The following is a 20,657-nucleotide window of genomic DNA, read 5'->3' as shown; positions in this document are numbered from 1 at the left end:
AGACTGTGTTCACTGAGTGTGTGTGTGCCCGTCTCTACAGCCAGACTGTGTTCACTAGTGAGTGTGTGTGTGCCGCTCGTCTCTACAGCCAGACTGTGTTCACTGAGTGTGTGTGTGCCGGCTCGTCTCTCGGCCAGACTGTGTTCACTGAGTGTGTGAGTGTGTGTGTGTGTGTGTGTGTGTGTGTGTGTGTGGCCCGTCTCTGGCCAGACTGTGTTCACTGAGTGTGTGTGTGTGTGTGTGTGTGCGGCCCGTCTCTAAAGCCAGACTGTGTTCACTGAGTGAGTGTGTGTGTGCGGCTCGTCTCTCACGGCCAGACTGTCTTCACTGAGTGTGTGTGTGTGCTGGCCCGTCTCTACGGCCAGACTGTCTTCACTGAGTGTGTGTGTGCCGGCCCGTCTCTGCCAGACTGTGTTCACTGTGTGTGTGTGTCTCTCTCTCTCTCTCTCTCTCTCTCTCTCTCTCTCTCTCTCTCTCTCTCTCTCTCTCTCTCTCTCTCTGTGTGTGTGTGTTGCAGGTCACTCCGTGCGTCTGCTGGGTCAGAAGAAGGAGAAAGGCAAGCGTCTGGGAGGAGCACGGCTGGATCTGCCCAAGATCAGGAAGAACCCGCTGATTGAAATCATTTCCATCAACACAGGGTGAGATGTGAACAAACACACACGCTCATGAAAGATTCAGAGTCACTGGAGGATTCAGTTTCCAGCTGAATGCTCACGTTGACATTGTGTGTGTGTGTTGCAGGTCACTCCGTGCGTCTGCTGGGTCAGAAGAAGGAGAAAGGCAAGCGTCTGGGAGGAGCACGGCTGGATCTGCCCAAGATCAGGAAGAACCCGCTGATTGAAATCATTTCCATCAACACAGGGTGAGATGTGAACAAACACACACGCTCATGAAAGATTCAGAGTCACTGGAGGATTCAGTTTCCAGCTGAATGCTCACGTTGACATTGTGTGTGTGTGTGTGTGTGTGTGTGTGTGCGGCCCGTCTCTAAAGCCAGACTGTGTTCACTGAGTGAGTGTGTGTGTGTGCGCCGGCCCGTCTCTACAGCCAGACTGTGTTCACTGAGTGTGTGTGTGTGTGTGTGTGTGCCGGCTCGTCTCTACAGCCAGACTGTGTTCACTGAGTGTGTGTGTGTGTGTGTGTGTGCCGGCTCGTCTCTGCCAGACTGTGTTCACTGAGTGTGTGTGTGTGTGCCGGCTCGTCTCTACAGCCAGACTGTGTTCACTGAGTGTGTGTGTGTGTGTGTGTGTGTGTGTGCCGGCTCGTCTCTACAGCCAGACTGTGTTCACTGAGTGTGTGTGTGTGTGTGTGTGTGCCGGCTCGTCTCTACGGCCAGACTGTGTTCACTGAGTGTGTGTGTGTGTGTGCCGGCTCGTCTCTACAGCCAGACTGTGTTCACTGAGTGTGTGTGTGTGTGTGCGGCTCGTCTCTACAGCCAGACTGTGTTCACTGAGTGTGTGTGTGTGTGTGTGTGTGTGTGTGTGCGGCCCGTCTCACGGCCAGACTGTCTTCACTGAGTGTGTGTGTGTGTGCCCGTCTCTACAGCCAGACTGTGTTCACTGAGTGTGTGTGTGTGTGTTTGCCGGCTCGTCTCTCAGCCAGACTGTGTTCACTGAGTGTGTGTGTGTGTGTGTGTGCCGGCTCGTCTCTGACCAGACTGTGTTCACTGAGTGTGTGTGTGCGGCCCGTCTCTGCCAGACTGTGTTCACTGAGTGTGTGTGTGTGTGTGTGCCGCTCGTCTCTACAGCCAGACTGTGTTCACTGAGTGTGTGTGTGTGTGTGTGTGTGTGTGTGTGTGCGCCGGCCCGTCTCTGCCAGACTGTGTTCACTGAGTGTGTGTGTGTGTGTGTGCGGCTCGTCTCTACAGCCAGACTGTGTTCACTGAGTGTGTGTGTGTGTGCCGGCTCGTCTCTACAGCCAGACTGTGTTCACTGAGTGTGTGTGTGTGTGTGTGTGTGTGTGTGCGGCTCGTCTCTACGGCCAGACTGTGTTCACTGAGTGTGTGTGTGTGCGCCGGCCCGTCTCTACAGCCAGACTGTGTTCACTGAGTGTGTGAGTGTGTGTGTGTGTGCCGGCTCGTCTCTCTGACCAGACTGTGTTCACTGAGTGAGTGTGTGTGTGTGTGTGCCGCCCGTCTCTACAGCCAGACTGTGTTCACTGAGTGTGTGAGTGTGTGTGTGTGTGCCGGCCCGTCTCTACAGCCAGACTGTGTTCACTGAGTGAGTGTGTGTGTGTGCGCCGGCCCGTCTCTACAGCCAGACTGTGTTCACTGAGTGTGTGAGTGTGTGTGTGTGTGCCGGCTCGTCTCTACAGCCAGACTGTGTTCACTGAGTGAGTGTGTGTGTGCCGGCTCGTCTCTACGGCCAGACTGTGTTCACTGAGTGTGTGTGTGTGTGTTTGCCGGCCCGTCTCTACAGCCAGACTGTGTTCACGGAGTCTCACATCACTCACGGCGCTCAGGTAGATTCTCCATTTAGGGCCGAATAACATTCCAGCTGGCACAGGGGACTCTTACTTACGCTCAGCTCTTGGTGTTTCAGGGCTTTGTAATGGTATGTGTTGGGGTCGCTTGTTTTTAGGTGTTTCCAGAATTTCAGGGCTCTTTTTTGGATATTTAGAAGGAGAGGGTATTGGCCTAATTCTGCCCTGCATCCGTTGTTTGGAGTTTTTCTTTGGACTTTGAGTGTTCTTTTACAGAAATCTAAATGTAGAGTTTCGATTGCGTGTTTTTCCCAATTTAAGAAGTCAAATTTTATAGAAGCACCCCACACTTCACTGCCATATAAAACAATTGGTTCAATTATAGATTTGAAAAGTTTGAGCCAGATTTGGACTGGGATGTCAATTTTAATGGATCTTTTTATGGCATAGAAAGCGCTTTGAGCTCCTTCACAGCTAAAGTAAAGTTAGCGGATGGAGTTATTTCCAGGCCGAGGTAAGTGTGTGTTTTTGTGGTTTCAGTGGTTCTGTGTGAATGTGTGTGTTGGTCCCTGAGATCTGGAGCGTTTCTGGAACATCATTACTCTAGTTTTTTTGGAGGTTGACTGTCAGGGCCCAGGTTAGGGTTCTCTCTCTCTCTCTCTCTCTGAAGCTAATGTGTGGTTATGTTGGAACTGAGCACAATCTTTTATTCCGTCTTCTCTTTGGCTTCAGGCTGTATTCATGGCCTGCGGAGTGATGATTCTGTTCCTCGTGTGATGAGTGTGTGTGTGTTGCAGGTCACTCCGTGCGTCTGCTGGGTCAGAAGAAGGAGAAAGGCAAGCGTCTGGGAGGAGCACGGCTGGATCTGCCCAAGATCAGGAAGAACCCGCTGATTGAAATCATTTCCATCAACACAGGGTGAGATGTGAACAAACACACACGCTCATGAAAGATTCAGAGTCACTGGAGGATTCAGTTTCCAGCTGAATGCTCACGTTGACATTGTGTGTGTGTGTGAGAGAGTAACCGTGTGTGTGTGACCAGTGTGTGGTTCAGGTATGTCCAACGTTATCGGCACAAAATGTCCCCACAAAGATGGCAATATCCAAAATCCTTTTCCTTGTGGGGGGCATGTTTTGGTCCTCATGAGGAAACAAGCTAATAAATCACACAGAATGAAGTTTTTTGAGAATGTAAAAATGGCTGTAGTTTTGTGTGAGGGGTAAGGTTAGGGTAAGAGGATAGAAAATACAGACCGTACAGTAGAAAAACCATTACACCTACAGAATGAACCCATAAAACACAACGTGCGTGTGTATGCAGTCCACATCTCTGGTTAAGTGTGAGTTTGTGATATGTGTGTTGCTGTAAGAATCTGCTGGAAATTATTTAGTGTGTGTGCGCAAGCCATTTCAGACATTTTCACCAATTCGATGAAAAAAAAAAAAAAAGAATGTTTCACTCAAGATTCTGGCATTGATTCTGATTCTAAACAGTTGATAGGAAACACACATGACATGATTACTGAAATACTATCAGAGAAAATGATTCTCAGCCAGGTCAGTATACGGTAATGTCCATCGTCAGACAAGGATTTAAGTGATGTTTCACTGGAGCTCGAGCATCAGTACGAATAAGCGTAGCGACGCTTCTCTCTGAAGCCCAGATGTGTCAGCAAACAGAAGCACTCTCCCCGTCTGCCTGTGTGTGTGATACTGATCCGAGAACACACAGATTCATACATCCACTGTGATTGCACTGCAGTTCAGGCAGCATCCTGACACCTCTGACACACTCCTCACAGCAGGAGTCTGACCCTGATCACATGAGTTCATTCACACCGCTGAGCCTTCAGCGAAGCCCCAGCCGGACCGGAGTCCGTGTCCTCGTTATGATCGCTCATCAGCGTCGTGATGTGTGTCTGATGATCTCCAGCGTCTGCAGGACTCCAGAGCTCGCTCTGTAATCTGCCTGTTTGCTCGACAGCGTTCAACAAATTCCCCAGCATGCCGGTGGCTTAATTAGAAGCTCGTCTCTCAGAGCCACTTAGAACCAAATGAGATGCAAATGGAAACACCTCAAGACGCGGAGGAGAGTCTTCACGGGAGGAGAACATGCTGTTTTGGGACTTTGGGACTTTCTGCCGTGTTTTCCTGCCCAGTGAAGTCTGTACTCGAGAGGATTTTGTCCTGAGGATTTTCTAAGCAAAAGTGCTTTTTGAGCAAAGTCTAGCTGCTAGTCGTGAGTGTTTGAGCTCTATCGGTAAGCCCCTCCCCTCGAATGCAGATGAGCCAATGGCAGTCGAGTATCAGTTGCACAGGGATCAGAACTCGGACATCTGTAGGTTTCAGCACTATAGAGAAACATTGGAAGATCCGAAGTGCTTATCGGTTTGATGGGGTTTATGCTTCAAAAATGGAAAAACGATGTGCCTGGGGTCCTTGTAACACTGATTCCAGGTGTCCTGAGAGGATGTGCAATGGAATTTAATTCATTCCATTTCCTAAACCCAAACAAAACAGAGCAAAATCTCTGGCTAAAACTAGCTAACGTTAAAGTTAGTGAGTCCATGCTAACGTACAAACCTAAATAGCAAACTGTTCTCATGACTTGTACAGTGTAGGGCAAAAACTCATAAACAAAGGTCTACATTTCAGTGCCTCTCCATATTAAAATGGTTAAATATAAATTAATTTAATTGTACCCTGCGATACATGATCTGTAAACCCTCGCTTCCAAATTAATCGAGTTACCCACCGCATTTATTTTAAAATAAATAAGTCAATATAAAAATCCCGCCTCGAACGCATCGGGCAAACAGGAAAAGCGTATCGGCCGATGCCGATATTTGAATAATGCCAAATATCGGCCGACATATCGGTCGACCACTAATCCTCATGTTCTGGTCATTTTCTGGTCTTTTTTCCTGAAAAGGAAGATATTTTGAGAGAAGCCCAGTTGGGGCACTTGAATAATTCAGGCGGTTGTTTACAAGCAGCCATTTGTAGCCGTTGTGCCTCTGGATGGGTTTTTTTGCCCAGTTTTCTGTTATGCTGACTTGTACCTCACTGACAAACGCAAGCGCTCAGGACAGCATTAGACCGTAACCACACACTGCTGCTCCCAATGTAAGATCATGTAAGGAGTCTCAGACGCTGGTGTTAGCAGCAGGTTTTCATGAGAGATTAGCTGTGTCTCTCCTCACCGTATTAAATTGAGTCCATCATTGTGCTGATGAGATGATTATGGGTCATTGCTATGGTAACCAGACTGTGATGTTTGAACAGCGTTCGGCGTAAATGAAGAGCCGCTTCAGTCCTGATGAGAGATCAAATACTCCTGACTGCTGCTGGGACGAATTTACATTAGGAAAATAAAAAAAAAACTGGATCAGAGATCAGGGCAGACTTTAGTTGGTTGTCTTCAGTCGTTTAGTGTGTTTTTGTTAGGATGTGAACACGGAGTCGTTCCAGCAGCGCAGGAGCTCCAGAATCCGTGCAGCTCACAGGTTATGAACGCTCATGTTGGAACAGGAATCCAGCAAAACCTCTGAGGATAACACCTGATTGTGTTTGCTGTAGTTATTGAGACGTGGATCTGGTGTGGCTCTGGAAGGTCAGGTGTGAGTGAGTCATGTTGTTTTGGGAGCTGTTGAGTCGGTTTAGTTGAGCTGTGAATCTCCAGCGTGGGAACTCGCTGATTCAGGGCTGTCGTGACGTCTGTCTGTTCCTGCGCTCATCTCCACACAAACAGCAGCGCAGAATGAGCTGATGAGACTCGGGTGAGATCTTTAATAACCTGAAGCTCTCTGGGGTGCAGTAGTGCACTTGCTAGGGCTCTCCTATTAATGTCCTTAAGATAAGAGCGTTGTTTTTGATTGTGTGCGTCTATGATTGTTTCATGCTCCGTTTGCTAATGCTAACAGGTTAAAGGTGTTCAGATGCCTGAGTGCAGTCAACTCATGCTTGATCTGCCCTACAGGAGCGTCATCTGTACGTCAGGAGCGCTCATGAAGACACAGCGACACCGAACGTCATGCGGATCAACACTCGAGTGTTAGTCCTGCGAGAGAGCCGTCAGTGGCTCAGAGATGTGTGTGTGTGTGTGTTTCACAGAAACACCAGGATCACACACACACACACACACACACACACACACACACACACACACACACACACACACACACACACACACACACACACACACACATCATCAGCAGCTGTGAACTGTAGTTACTCAACATTTACAGTCGAGCTGCTTTTGAGTAACTACACTACAAACTGCTAACAATCATTTCAAATGTAGTATTTATTTAATTATGCTGTGTTTATCTGGCAAAAAAACTAAACAAGAAACAAACAGGAAAAAAATACACACTACTGATACATTGTTAATAAATGCAGCCAAAAAGATAGAAAATTCAATTTTAAACATGATTTTCCATTTAGCTTCTCAAGTCATTCTCCTGTGTTTATATGAAGGTGTTTTGAGGGAAGTGTGCTGATCAGTGGTGCAGTGTTTCTGTCGTATAATCACACGAGGCGTTCAGTCACCGGAGCCGTTAGCTGAAGGTAAACAGGCCGACCGCTCTTAAAATAAAGCGTGTGTTTGTATACGGCTGTAGTTACAGGTCACATCTCTGATTTCATTGCATTCATATGTGACGTTATCATCTCTTCAGTGTCAGTCCGGAGCCGCTTTTAATTTGCTTTCGGGCCCCTCTGACATCAGGCCTGACATTTGGAGGCTGTGCAGATAGGGAGCTCTTTGTGAGGCTTCTCTCTCTCTCGACTGGACGTCCCATCCGTCATCCAGCCTCTTATCGCCGTCTCAGGCTCAGATCCTCACGCGGTGACAGAGGCGTGACGGCGCTCCCCTCCAGATCTGACACGCGTTTACTCTGGGCTTCACCCTGAGAGATGTGTTGTGATGCTCTCATGTCTGTCCATCGTGCAATGCAGCACACAGACGTTCATATTTGTATAGCACTTTTCACAATACAAATTTAAGTTTCTACATTATAATTAGGAGTAGGTTATTGGTGGTACAGTAAAAATCATGCAGTTAGTTAAATTATAAATATGAGACTTTCATTTATCAGATGAACACAAACTAAGATCTAAATCATCTAAACTAAATCATCTTTTTTCGTATAACAAGTATGGGACGTCCAAAAATGACACTTCAAAAACTACACAAAGTGAATATGACAGTAACTCATACGACCTCTGTTAATGAATCAGTGTCTTCTTAAGTGAAACAATGAAAATTACAAATACTAATATTTTAAACTTGACCGTCGTGTTCACTTTGTGTGGGTTCTGAAGTGGTCCTGTCTCCTTGCATTACACGGACTAATAATCTTTGCTTGTGTTCATCTGAAGAAAGAAAGTCATACACATCTGGGGCGACATGAGAATCTTAATTTTTGGGTGAAATATCACTTTTAATAACAATGTGATGCAGAGGTTAGAAACATATTCCAGACAGAATGCGAGAATGTGTTGAATTAATGAAGAGAGTCATAGAATTAAAACATACAATATTAACGTGTTGAAAGGCCACTTTTTTGTGTTGTCTACGTCACTGTCTAAAAGGATAATTAATCTTTTAATTGTTTATTTGGGGCATTTTTTGTGGGGGCATTTTCTCAAGAAATATAGCTACATAATTATTTGCGACTAATTATATGAATTAATGAGCAAATTGTGTAATTATTAAGATTAAGAAAATATTCATTCAGAGTCCAAATTCCTACTTAATGCGTCGTATGACGACATATTATTAATACAACTTATCCACTACCTGGTAAGAACGTCACTAAACATGAATTACAATTAAGTAAACATACAGTGTTCATTTAAATACTTTTTTGGAGATTTGTAACATTTAATTAAAAGAATTCCCACAAAAATAATAATTATATTAAAAAAAAAAAAAAAAAAAAAAAATGTATCACTGATTTTATTTGCACTCAATCTTGTGCGTTCAGCCGATATATTACACAGCTAATGGCTCGATCAAAACAAAGAATAATGAATAAACTTTTTGGGGGAAACACAGCTTTGCTGCCTCAACATGCTTCCTCAGACGTGATGGTGAACTCTTGAAGCCAGACATTGACCTGATGAAAGTCATAACTGAAGCAGAACTGTGTTTGATGCGTGGAAACAATGATCATTTCGTTCTCACGTCAAGAACACGTTTGAGCTTCCGTTTCCCATATTTAATGTGCATAAGATAACATAAAAATGTAATGTACTTTTTAAGTTGAAATACAATTGAAAGGAATAAAAAGTACAGTTTTTTTCTTCAGAAATGAAATCAAGTAAAAGTACAAGTAGTCAGTTTAAATTGTACTTGAATAAAGTAAAAATCCCTCAAAATAATACTTAAGTACAGTAGCCAAGTAAAATTACTCAAGTGTTTTACAGCTCTGCATTTCATGGCTCGAACTGGGTTGACTTGATTGAAATGCACACTTTTCACCGCAGTATGTGTTTTTGAGGTTATATAACTGTATGATGGAGCTTTTCTCTGCAGTTATGCAGGTTTGTTTTTGTGTTCGTTCTTGAGCTCCACATTGTGTTTTCTCCTCCTCGGTGTCCGTTTTCCCAGATCGCTGATAGCGGCTGCTTTATTTGATGGCAGTGGGATCGCAGGCAGTTGTTTACTGAAGCCTGAAGCAGCTGGAATGGTTTTTGGAGAAGCTCAGTGTTGCTGTAAAGCAAAGGTCAGATGAACACATGAACTCTACCAGAAACACAGGCGTATTTGACGTCCCGTCCCGAGACTGAGACTGATGGAGGCGGTTCACTCAGACGAGCCTGAACACACATTTGTGCCTGTTCAAAACAAACAAACAAACAAACAAACAAAACGCCCGGATTCTTCTGTTTACATCACTACAGCAATGTCAACATCTCTGAATAACTGTGAATGTGATGGCAGTGTAGATTAGTGATTAGTTACGGTGGCGGCCATTAAGGACCGATTGAGTTGCTTCAGCAGATGGACACTGTGCCGTGAGTTTTGTCTTCAGCACCGTTTGCTAAGGATTATGGGAAGATGGAGTGTAAGAGTGCAGGGGACGCATTTATAGTTTTTATCTTCACATGGATTCTTGCAAACTTTGCTCATGCTTTAGATGCGGAGGAAGTGTTGCAGCGAGTCTCTGGTGAAGGCTGTGAACAGCCGCTCGTCTGCAGTAACGCAGCTCATCCTGCTCTGATCATGTGAAAAACATTAGCTTATGGCTTTGGCTAGTTTAGCGAGTTCCCACTGGCTGCGCTCCAGTCCAGAGCAGCTGTGCCGTCAGTAAATCCTCACCGCTGCTGGAGCACATCATGGAAGAGAGGAAAAATGAAACGGCAGATGCGTTTATTTCCACACAAGATGCGTTTCCCTGTCGTTTAAGGGCGGATGATGCATTCAGAGACGTTTAGGTAAAGAAACAGCAACACTGTTCTGTGTGTATAAAACACATTTCACCGTCTAACACGGGTCTCTTCATGTCCAGCGATTGCTGCTGATAACATGCATTTGACCTTGGATTCTCTCATTGAAATTCAGCTTCATTGGTTGTAATATCAGCCGTCTGTCTCCAGAGAGCTCCACAGAACTCCATTAACATTTAAATTCATTCAGATGTTCTTGAATTCATTTATTTCAGTTGTCACACACATTAAATGTATCTCTGTAGAGTGCCGTTCACATTGTGTTGGTGTTATATTTACACATCATAAATAATGCATCTTGCCTTTGGCTGCAGTCTGTGTGGAAACATGAAGCTAAAGACGGTTTGAGCTCCAGGCTTCACCTGACCTTTCTGGATCTTCAGAAACTCTGACCTCCTGAGCCTGAAAGTATGAAAACGGTGCACTTTTGAGCTGCAGTCCATTTGAATTGATTCTGAACAATAAATGAATTACAGAGATCAATTCAACACTAGTCCTGTGCTGGTGAACTGAACTGAGCTTGACCCAACCCTAACTATCGAGTATTCGTTTATGCTCAGGTTACTTTAAATAAATAATTAGTGCTGGACCGAATGATCAAAATCTCACGACAGAAGTGATGTATAACACGCACAGCTGATGTTGCCATTCTCTCTATTTTACGTGTGTTATTCACCTGGATTCATGCTTAGCATTCAGTTAGCATAAGCATGTTATGCGTTTAGCATATATGAATGAAACGTCCTGCATTATTGCCTGGTTATCGATGCCTGTGGTTGGTTCTGTGAGCTGATCTCTGGCCGGTGAAGCGTCTGTCTGCGGGTCGTTCTGCAGGCGGGACACATGCTGATGATGAAGAGCTCTGTCTGGCCGCAGGCGGAGGATGACCCGCTAGCGCTGACCCCTCTAGCCGCCGCGCACACCTGCGAGAGCGCTAACCTAGTTTAGCTGCGGTTCTATTCCTCTTCTCCGTGTGGACAGATCCCGAGTGATTGAAGAGCACTAGTTGGCCGTTACCGTGAATCTGACAGATTAGTTAGTCTGCCTGTCTGATGGAAATAGCAGGACGATGCTGGAATCAGGCAGAACGACTCCAATAATAGTCTGTTTCTGCTCAGGAGCCTAACGCTGACGAGACGTCAGACCGCTGCCTGATGGACGTTCATGCCTCCTAACCAGCTTAAGTCTTCAACTGAACTTAATAATGTTGAACTAATTATGTGTTTGCCCTGTTAAATCAAGGGTTTCTCCGTGTCCTTATCTCTCTGAAGGTCAGCGGTGGAACTCCCACGTTTGCTTTGTGTTTTTCTCAGCATCACGTGATCTTAGCATGTTTGCACGTGTTTGGTCTTGCCGTGTCCTCGCATCCATCTTTACAGTCGCGGTCATTAGTGTGCTGGAGCGTGAACAGAGGGCCGATCGCTGGCCTCTGGAGGAATCGCAGGATTCGTTTGTGTGTGAGTTTTAGCTCGTTTATCAGAGGGTGTCATAATTACACATGGTGGGATTTATCAGTGCGGTATGAGCTTGACTCAACGTCCATCTAATGAGCCTTAAACCATCAGCAGACGCTGTCGCTCATAACCATGCCATTGCCTCATTTAATGACACTTTATGTGGCAGTTTGCAAAGTGTGAACTCTATAAAACACACATGAATGAGTGGGAGTCAGGGCTGGAAATTAATGGGGGTTTGGGGCAACAGTACCACCAAAATGAACAATAATGACTCTTATATAATAAACTAATTCACAAATGGTTCTTAATAGTGCGTATGACTTGAGTGTGTGTGTGTGTGAGTGTGTGTGTGTGTGGCGAGTGTGTGTGTGTGTGTGGCGTGAGTGTGTGTGTGTGGCGTGTGTGTGTGTGTGAGCGAGTGTGTGTGAGTGTGTGTGTGTGAGCGAGTGTGTGTGGCAGTGTGTGTGTGAGCGAGTGTGTGTGTGTGAGCAGTGTGTGTGTGAGCGAGTGTGTGTGTGTGTGTGTGTGTGTGAGCAGTGTGTGTGTGTGGCGAGTGTGTGTGTGTGTGAGCGTGAGTGTGTGTGTGTGTGTGTGTGTGAGCGTGTGTGTGTGTGTGTGTGTGTGTGTGTGTGTGTGTGTGTGTGTGTGTGTGTGTGTGAGTGTGTGTGTGTGGCAGTGTGTGTGTGAGCGAGTGTGTGTGTGTGTGTGTGTGTGGCGTGTGTGTGTGTGTGTGTGTGTGTGTGTGTGTGTGTGTGTGTGTGTGTGTGTGTGTGAGCGAGTGTGTGTGTGTGTGTGTGAGCGAGTGTGTGTGTGTGAGTGTGTGTGTGTGTGTGTGTGTGAGCGAGTGTGTGTGTGTGTGTGTGTGTGTGTGAGCGAGTGTGTGTGTGTGTGTGTGTGAGCGAGCGTGTGTGTGTGTGTGTGTGTGAGCGAGTGTGAGCGAGTGTGTGTGTGTGTGTGTGAGCGAGTGTGTGTGTGAGCGAGTGTGTGTGTGTGTGTGAGCGAGTGTGTGTGTGTGTGTGGTGTGTGTGTGTGTGTGAGCAGTGTGTGTGTGTGTGTGTGTGTGTGTGTGTGAGCGAGTGTGTGTGTGTGTGTGAGCGAGTGTGGAGGGCGTAATTGGCTCTGAAGAGGCCTGTAATCTGATGCGTGGCTTTGTGAGATTGATGATATGATCTGTTTTGGTCTGTGTTGCTCAGGGCAGCAGAATGAATCAGAGTTTTTTCAGGGATTATCTCACAATCCCGTTCAGTGGATTATTTATGTTCATTGTTTCCAGGGCCGAACAGTTTATCTCATGTTGGCAGTAGCTTCTCATGTGTTTGAGGAGAACTAGGGCAGTGTTTCTCTGTCTGTGCTGATGTAGATGAGGAGGTATTGGTGGTGTTTCCACCGCTGGAGTCTCGTAGCGTGTGTCGTCCCCTGACGGTCGGGCCCCTGGAGGGTCGGCTGCTTCCTGAATGATTCTGCTGTCGGTCAGCTCTATTCCCTGAGGTGACGCCGGGTGACAGCAAACAATGGCTCTTATCAGACTCGCGGCTGACCTGGAAATATGAGGCCGTTATGAATGCGGTGGGCTTTATTGTGAGATTGGGTCACGAGCTCAGCACAAATGAAGGATTCACCAGTCAGTCTGTGATGATGGCCACTGCCTCATCTACTGAGGACCGGCCGCTCACGTCCCGCTAGTAGAGAGGTGCTTCATTCGCAGTACCGTCTGGATGATCACTGGCTGTAGGTTTGGTCAGCATGAGCTCTTACAGCGGTCATCCATCCTCTCCTAATGTTACAGTCTTTGCAGTCCAGCTCTACAGTGAAACACAGAAGCCAAGCCAAAGCTCTCTACTGAATCCACTAGCAAAGATGATTTTATTTATTCACTACAAATAATACTAACGGTCTAATAAGCACCTCTCTACCAGCGGGACGTCTCTCTTCAGCTTTACCGCCAGCAGCTACTTGAACTGAACCTGAAACGATGATTCGCACGATCAGTTTCATTCATTTACTTGTGTTTGATTAGTCACCTAGTTCACATCTGAAAATACTCAATCCTGCAACAAATTAGTATTCTTAGGGTTTTGTTTTTGGTTGATTTGCCGAGTCAAGCTTTATTTATATGGCACTTTACATGTTACAGATTGTTTCAAAGCAGCTTTACAGTGTTAAACAAGAAAATGTTTCAATGATGCAAACAAAATTCAATTCTGCTGCAAAGCATCTCTAAAAAGAGGACAACGGTCAGTTCATCGTTGATTCAGTGATGTGATCGTCAGCTCAGCTCAGTTTTTCCCAAATTCTGTTTTACATTTTAATGATTTAATTTTAATAATGGTTCAATAAACGCATCTGATGAGATTTTATGGCAGGCACGTATGACAGAGCTGTAACTGTGCTGATTGTTTCTGTGGAGAAGCTCAGATGAATCCACACACATGGAGGTGTTTGCTCCGCGCTGAGGCCCGGAGGTGTCTCTCTCACGCCAGCTGAGGGCTGCTGGGATTGAGCGTCTGTGGAGTGGAGTGTGAGATGTGATCTTGCCTGTAAGTGTTCACTGGACTGTGGAGAATGACACTCATTAAGGGAAGAGATGCATCTGTGTACAGGACAACAGGAACATGAGCAAACACTGATTCTGTGCTCAGAGGACTTTGAGTGTTTCGCGTGTGACTGCAAGACTCAACATCGAGGATTTTTTTTTCTATTGGCCTGGATACACACATACACATACATACATACATACATACATGCATGCATACATACATACATACACACATACACATACACATACACACACACACTTTTTTCACTATCCTTGTGGGGACATTCATAGGCGTAATGGTTTTTATACTGTACTTACTGTATGTGCTATTGTCCTACACCAACCCTACACCTAACCTACCCCTTACAGGAGACTTTCTGCATTTTTAGATTTTCAAAAAACTTAATTCTGTGTGATTTATTAGCTTGTTTGCCCATGGAGACCTCAATTTAGGTCCCCACCGTGACACGAGTCCCCATGAGTCTGTGTGTATTCAGGTTTAAGTCCCCACCTGAATAGAAAAACAAGTGTGTACACACACACACACACACACACACACACACACGCATGCAGGCATGCATGCATGCATGCATACGCACGCACACGCATACATACATGCATACATACACATACATACATAGTCATGCCCAAAAATATCGGCACCCTTGGTAAATATGATCAAAGGCGGCTGTGAAAATTAATCTGCATTGTTAATCCTTTTGATCTTTTATTTTTTAAAAATCACAAACATCTAACCTTTCATTGGATAATAAGAATTAAAAATGGGGGGAAATATCATTATGAAATAAATGTTTTTCTCTAATACACATTGGCCACAATTAATCATACCCTTTTATTCAATATTTTTTGAAACCTCCATTTGCCAGTTTAACAGCTCTAAATGTTCTCCTATAATGCCTGATGAGGTTAGAGACACCTGACAAGAGATCAGAGACCATTCCTTCATCCAGAATCACTCCAGACCCTTTAGATTCACAGCTTCTTCTCTTCAGGTCACTCATGTTCTACAGGGTTCAGGTCAGAGGACTGGAATGACCAGCAGAAGCTTGGTTTTGTGCTCAGTGACCCATTTTTGTGTTGTTTTTGAGGTTTGTGTTTGGATTATTGTCCGGTTGGAAGATTCAAACATGGCCCATTATAAGATTTCTAACAGAGTCAGTCACTTATTGATTTTTTTATCTGTTGGTATTTGACAGAATCCATGATGTCATGCGTCTAAACAAGATGTCCGGGACCTCCGGCAGAAATATACGCCCACAACATCAAAAATACAGCAGTGTATTACATTGTAAACATGGGGTACTTGTTATCCCTGTGTTCACCAAACCCATCTTGAGTGTTTGCTGCTAAAAAGCTCATGTTTTAGTTTAATCTGACCATAGAAGCCAGTCCCATCTGAAGCTCCAGTCGTGTCTGATAACTGAATATGCTGGGGTTTGTGTTTGGATGAGCGAGGAGAATTTTTCTTGAAACCCTCCCAAACAACATGTGCTGATGTAGGTGCTGTTTGACCATTTTTTTTTTAAAGGTTTTCTGACCCCGAGACTCAACTATTTTCTGCAGTTCTCCAGCTGTGGTCCTCGGAGAGTCTTTAGCCGCTCAAACTCTCCTCCTCACCGTGCATTAGGACGATATAGACACACGTCCTCTTCCAGGCAGTTTCCTTGATTGGAAATTCTTAATTATTGCCCTGATGGTGGAAATGGGTATTTTCACTGCTCTAGCTCTTTTCTTAAAGCCACTTCACTAATTTGTGAAGCTCAATTATCTTTTGCTGCACATCAGAAATATATTCTTTGTTTATATTTCTGTGAAACAGGAAGCCATGGCTGGATAATATCATGTTCATAATCACCATGGAGTGCTCAAAATTGTGAATATGAATGGGAATATACTTCAGAGATATTTTACTCATAAGAATTTCTAGGGGTGCCAATAATTGTGTCCAACTTGTATTCGAGAAAAACATTTATTTCATAATATTTCCTCCCATTTAAAATTCTTATTATCCAATGAAAGGTTAGATTTTTGTGAATTTTTTTAAATAAAAGATCAAAAGGATTAACAATGCAGATACATTTTCACAGCCGCCTTTGATCATATTTACCAAGGGTGCCGATATTTTTGGCCATGACTGTACACACACACACATACATACATACATACTGTACATACACACATGCATGCATACATACATACACGCATACATACATACACACATACATTCTTTTTTTTTGGACCCATGTAACCTTGTATTCTAATAAATAAGCTTATGACTCCAAAATTTTAGACACCAGTGCAATTTTACAATTCTTGATTTCAATTTAGATACAACAGCAAAAACCAACCTAACTAATGTAGTCCAACATTATTGAAGACAAGCAAACAATCATAAATATAATAAGAAAAAAAAAATTACAATTAAACCCCCAAAAAAGAAAAGAAAGGGAAAAAGAAAAACTACATCATGGATTGAATAAAGTACATTTTAGGCCTCGCCTTCAAGAGGAGCATGAGTGTTTGCTAATACACTGCCTGATGAAACTAACTTTAAGCCGCTCTGAAAGTCACACATATAACACACCAAAGAGTTTGATCTGCCATCCTCCCTTCAGGTCACCTGATCTTTGAGAGTTTCATTAATGTGGATGATGTAATGTGTTTTTCACTGGAACATGTGGCTGTTTGTCAGGACAACACTGACTCCAGATATCAGATGTTATTTGAGGGTTATTATAGGAGCGCTCAAGAGCTTTGGCAACTGCAGGAAAGTAGCAAGAGCCAAACCTGAACATGTATGATGCTGTTGGCGTGTGCTCTCAGCACAGGTTTCCAGGATCGGCGCTCGGACACTTTCCTCAATCTGTCCGGTTTTACCTCGTGTTTTACTGTGTGTTGTTTCCAGATGGGGCTGTGCTCCAGGTGTCTGATGGGAGAACATGGAGTGGTTTGTTTACAATCTGAGTCCCTTCTCAGCCCATCTGATCTGCTTGATTACTTGGACATGGATGTTGACACTCCATTTATACAGCTTTGTCTTTTAGTCATTGATACCCAACTCCGCTGGAAACGGTCACACGCTGTTTCTGCTCAGCCCACGTCTGGATAAAAGCTGTTCTTTTAAACCAGGTCCAAATAATGGAGACGAACATAATCCATCTCTCAGATTCCCTCCAGACATGGAAGACAAACCCAGCTCACAGTTCATTTGTCTTTCAGATGTCTCTCGGTGAATCCTGCCCGAGGTTTTTCCTGTTTATGCAGTCGGTTGAGGTTGTTAATTTTCTTGTCGTCAGATGAAGCTGCTTTGCTTCTTCAGTGATGTTCTGCAGAGGTTCTGAGTGTCGTAGCGCTGGTGTGGATCAGTTTGCGTCTCTTTCTGAAGCTCTTTCTCTCAGCCCAGTTGACTTTCCTCCGTCCTTCAAACGCAATGATGAACCGCTGCAGAGCTGTGAAAGTTGCAGTTCAAACTTCTTTAATTGCGTTCTCAAGTAAACCCCAAACAAGCCCCATCTCACCACGCTCCTGCGAGCTGTTATCGCGTGTCTGGCCCGTCCTCATGGGCATCTCCTCTGCAGGCGGGGGTCAGCATAATTTAGCTGCGTCTCACTCGCTGGGGCTCAAATTAATAAATTGAGGGAGCGGGGAGCATCTGGGGAGCTCTCAGCATTGTCTTACTGTCACAGCACTGTTGAATAGGTAACAAAGAGTAAAGCGGGTTAGTCTCACCAGGGGCCCGTTAGCCCCGGCGCTGTGATGAAGTATATTGTCCGTATGTATCGCTGGTGTAATTAATGACAGGCGGACGCAGCCGCGGCGCGTGGCTTTCAGCAGAAGTAATTAAGAAATTATTTACTGCAGGTGTCTAATCAGGCCCTGATATTTTGTGCCGTCCGTGTGGAGAGAACAGAACCCGTGGAGCCTCATAAATGAGCCAGTTTATCAGTGCGAATAGAGCAGAACGGCCACAACTGGGGCTCGGCTCTGTTCTGACGGATTGCGCGGCAGGAGCGCAGAACAATGATGAATGCTAATGCTGAAACAGTGTATAGTTACGATAGCAAAATAACAGAATTCAACGAGGAGGAAAAAACTCTTCCCGTATCTTCTGTTGTTGATGTCAGAGCTTGAGTGAATCGTTTTGCAGTTCATAGCTGTAATAAATAATACATCGTAACAGTGGCTGTTAAGGACATTTGTTTTACTGTTTTGTGCACTAAACAGTTGCAGTACTGTGCCAGCTCCCTTGATGTCCTGTAAACCCATCGAGGAGCTCTACAGGCTTTTCATGTTCACCTGCACTTGCACTAGCTGGCATTGGCAGATCTTGTGGTGTGTCATGAGAGAGAGAGAGAGAGGGTTTCTGAGGGTCCTAAAAAGTCTTGATTTGCTGTTCCTCAGATTAAGGAAGGCCTAAGATCTTACGTAAATCAGAGCAGAAAGTCTTCAATTCAAGTCATGGCAGTAATTGTTGCATGAACTGAGGAAAAAGAAAAATGTTTCAATGCAAATATGTACTTGAGATGTACTTAGCCCGTTGACAAATATTTGCTCTTGATTTAATCAAACTCACTTAATTTTGATCAATTTCTCATAAAACAAGATGACTTCTTGCATCTCCAGTAAATGCATCTTGTTTAAGAGTCTTTAGACATTTGCTCTGGAAAACGAGACGGAAATACTAAGGAAGAACATCACTTTTTGCAGTGTGATCAGAAGTTATTTCCATATTCTAGTGTTTGGGAACAGAGATATTCAAGCCTTAAGCTTGCTTTATTTATTAATTTGTTTTTCGTAAAATAGATTTAAAAGTAATAGAGAGCTGCTAAAATTGTATTTTCAAACTCTGAAGACATTTGCATTTAAAGACCATATTGATGTATTTTGTTCCATTTGATTTATTCCTTAGATTTTCTTTACTTGGTCTTAATGAGGTTTTAAATGTACTTTCATCAGACCTGCAGAAACCCAGAGCTCCTGGTGATGGCAAGCGTCTTAAGATGCTGCGGTTGTTCCTGTGCTTGTGGATCTATCGATAATGAAATCACGCAGCACCTGCATTAATAAACAATGATGCACCGAATGCTGTAGATGTGCTTAAATGTGCATGGATCTCAGCTCAGACAGGACTTGTGGATGAAAGCGTCTGGCGCTGACATGATGAATGCAGTGGAGGAGCAGCGCCGAACGGCCCTCAGATTCTGTAACATGACTGAAATACACTTCAAACTCTTCAAACGCCGCACTTACTCTGTCAGCCTTCTCCGTTCATTATCTCTCACTCTATTACTACTGAGGCAACATTCTCCTGCAATTGTGTAAGGCAGGACTTCAAGTAAATAGATTACCCAGAATGCCGCTCTGTGTTCTGTGATAGGCCGGCGGGTCGTGACCTGCTGTCAGGGGTGTCCGGGGTGGAGGTAGACATGGGTTGGTTTAATGTGAAAACTCTGTAGGACGGCGAGCCCACTGGGGTACGGTGAGTTTGATCCATGTTTCTGGGCTCGTATCACATTAAAGCAGCCGTTCCCAGTGTAGGGGCTTCAGCCGTCACGAGTGCAGGAGGACCCATCTGTGCCTGTTTCCTCGGAGTCACGTGACTCCTGTAATGGCTGGTTTAATTCGGTGAAGTGTTGGGAGATAGATGTGCTGAAGATCATGTGACATCAAAGGCAGACGTTTGTCTGTAAGAGTGATTTCACCAGTCCGGTTGTCTGTTTTGTTGGAGTGTCTTTGCCTTGAACCTGGTTTGTCTCCATCTTTACCAAGACAAATTCAGTTCCACCAAATGCACAGCTTCTTCTCTTGATTTACTTCTCATGTCTTGATATTTAATCTTCTAGTTCCCTTTGAAATAATAAATCCATCCCATAGTCACATGCAATCCATGGAGGATCAGCGTTTAGTTGTTGGGCTTGTGAAGTTAGAGGAATATGTCTCACTATGAGTTTCAGGATCTTTTCCCCCATAACTAAGATGACTAACTGTGACTGTATCAACTGTTGCTGATGTTGCTGATGAAAAATTAGACTGAAGTATAGTTTAAATAAACACACTATATCCATGCGTTTGCGCTGTTTGTTGCGACTAAATCTGCCATCAGATGTCCTCAGTGATGAACCGTAATGATTCAAACATGATCTCTACTGAATTATTTGTGACTGATGCTGAATAAATGTACTTGCGCACCTCTGTGCCACATTACAAAGGTTTTTTTTGTTGTTTTAATAGGAATTAATATCAGGAATGTCACTGTTTTTGCTTGTGACTTTTTTACCAGTTTTTATAAAGTAGAGAGAGTTTATATTTCAGATAATATAATCAGTCAGGAAACGATGAGATCAAAGCATGTGTTTGAGTCGACGTTCTCTTGATTTGTGCTTATACGTGAAAGTGCAAGAATTCTGATTCTCAAATGGAACAATTATGATCAGTAATCGCTATAATTTTGAGCAAAATAATTGTGATTATCAGAACACAGAATGACTAAAATATGACTAAGTGTGCACTTGCTGAAACTAGACTAAAATCCACAGACTTTGGGAAAACTTGGCTAAAAAAAAAAACAGTAACACTTTATTTTAGGGTCTCTTGACTAGTTGCTTATTAGCATGCATATTACTAGAAAATTAGCCATTTATTAGTAGTAATTAAGCACATATTAATGCCTTATTCTACAAGACCTTATTCTACATCCCTAATCCTACCAATACCTAAACTTAACAACTACCTTACTGACTATTAATAAGCAGCAAATTAGGAATT

The 20,657-nt window shown here is 44.1% G+C and overlaps 1 protein-coding gene across 1 annotated transcript in view; it reads left to right on the top strand.

Annotated features, from left to right (window-relative positions):
- cdkal1 (CDK5 regulatory subunit associated protein 1-like 1) overlaps nt 1–20,657 on the top strand; it is a 269,763-nt gene that overhangs the window by 93,514 nt on the left and 155,592 nt on the right. Inside the window, exon 7 of the mRNA XM_058747144.1 lies at nt 518–638. Coding sequence (XP_058603127.1) covers nt 518–638 — 121 coding nt within the window. The remainder of the gene's footprint in view (nt 1–517; nt 639–20,657) is intronic.

The sequence above is a fragment of the Onychostoma macrolepis genome, chromosome 16 (assembly GCF_012432095.1).
Source record: "Onychostoma macrolepis isolate SWU-2019 chromosome 16, ASM1243209v1, whole genome shotgun sequence".
In the NCBI taxonomy this organism is placed as follows: Eukaryota; Metazoa; Chordata; class Actinopteri; order Cypriniformes; family Cyprinidae; genus Onychostoma; species Onychostoma macrolepis.
This window is presented reverse-complemented; position numbering and strand designations above follow the sequence as displayed.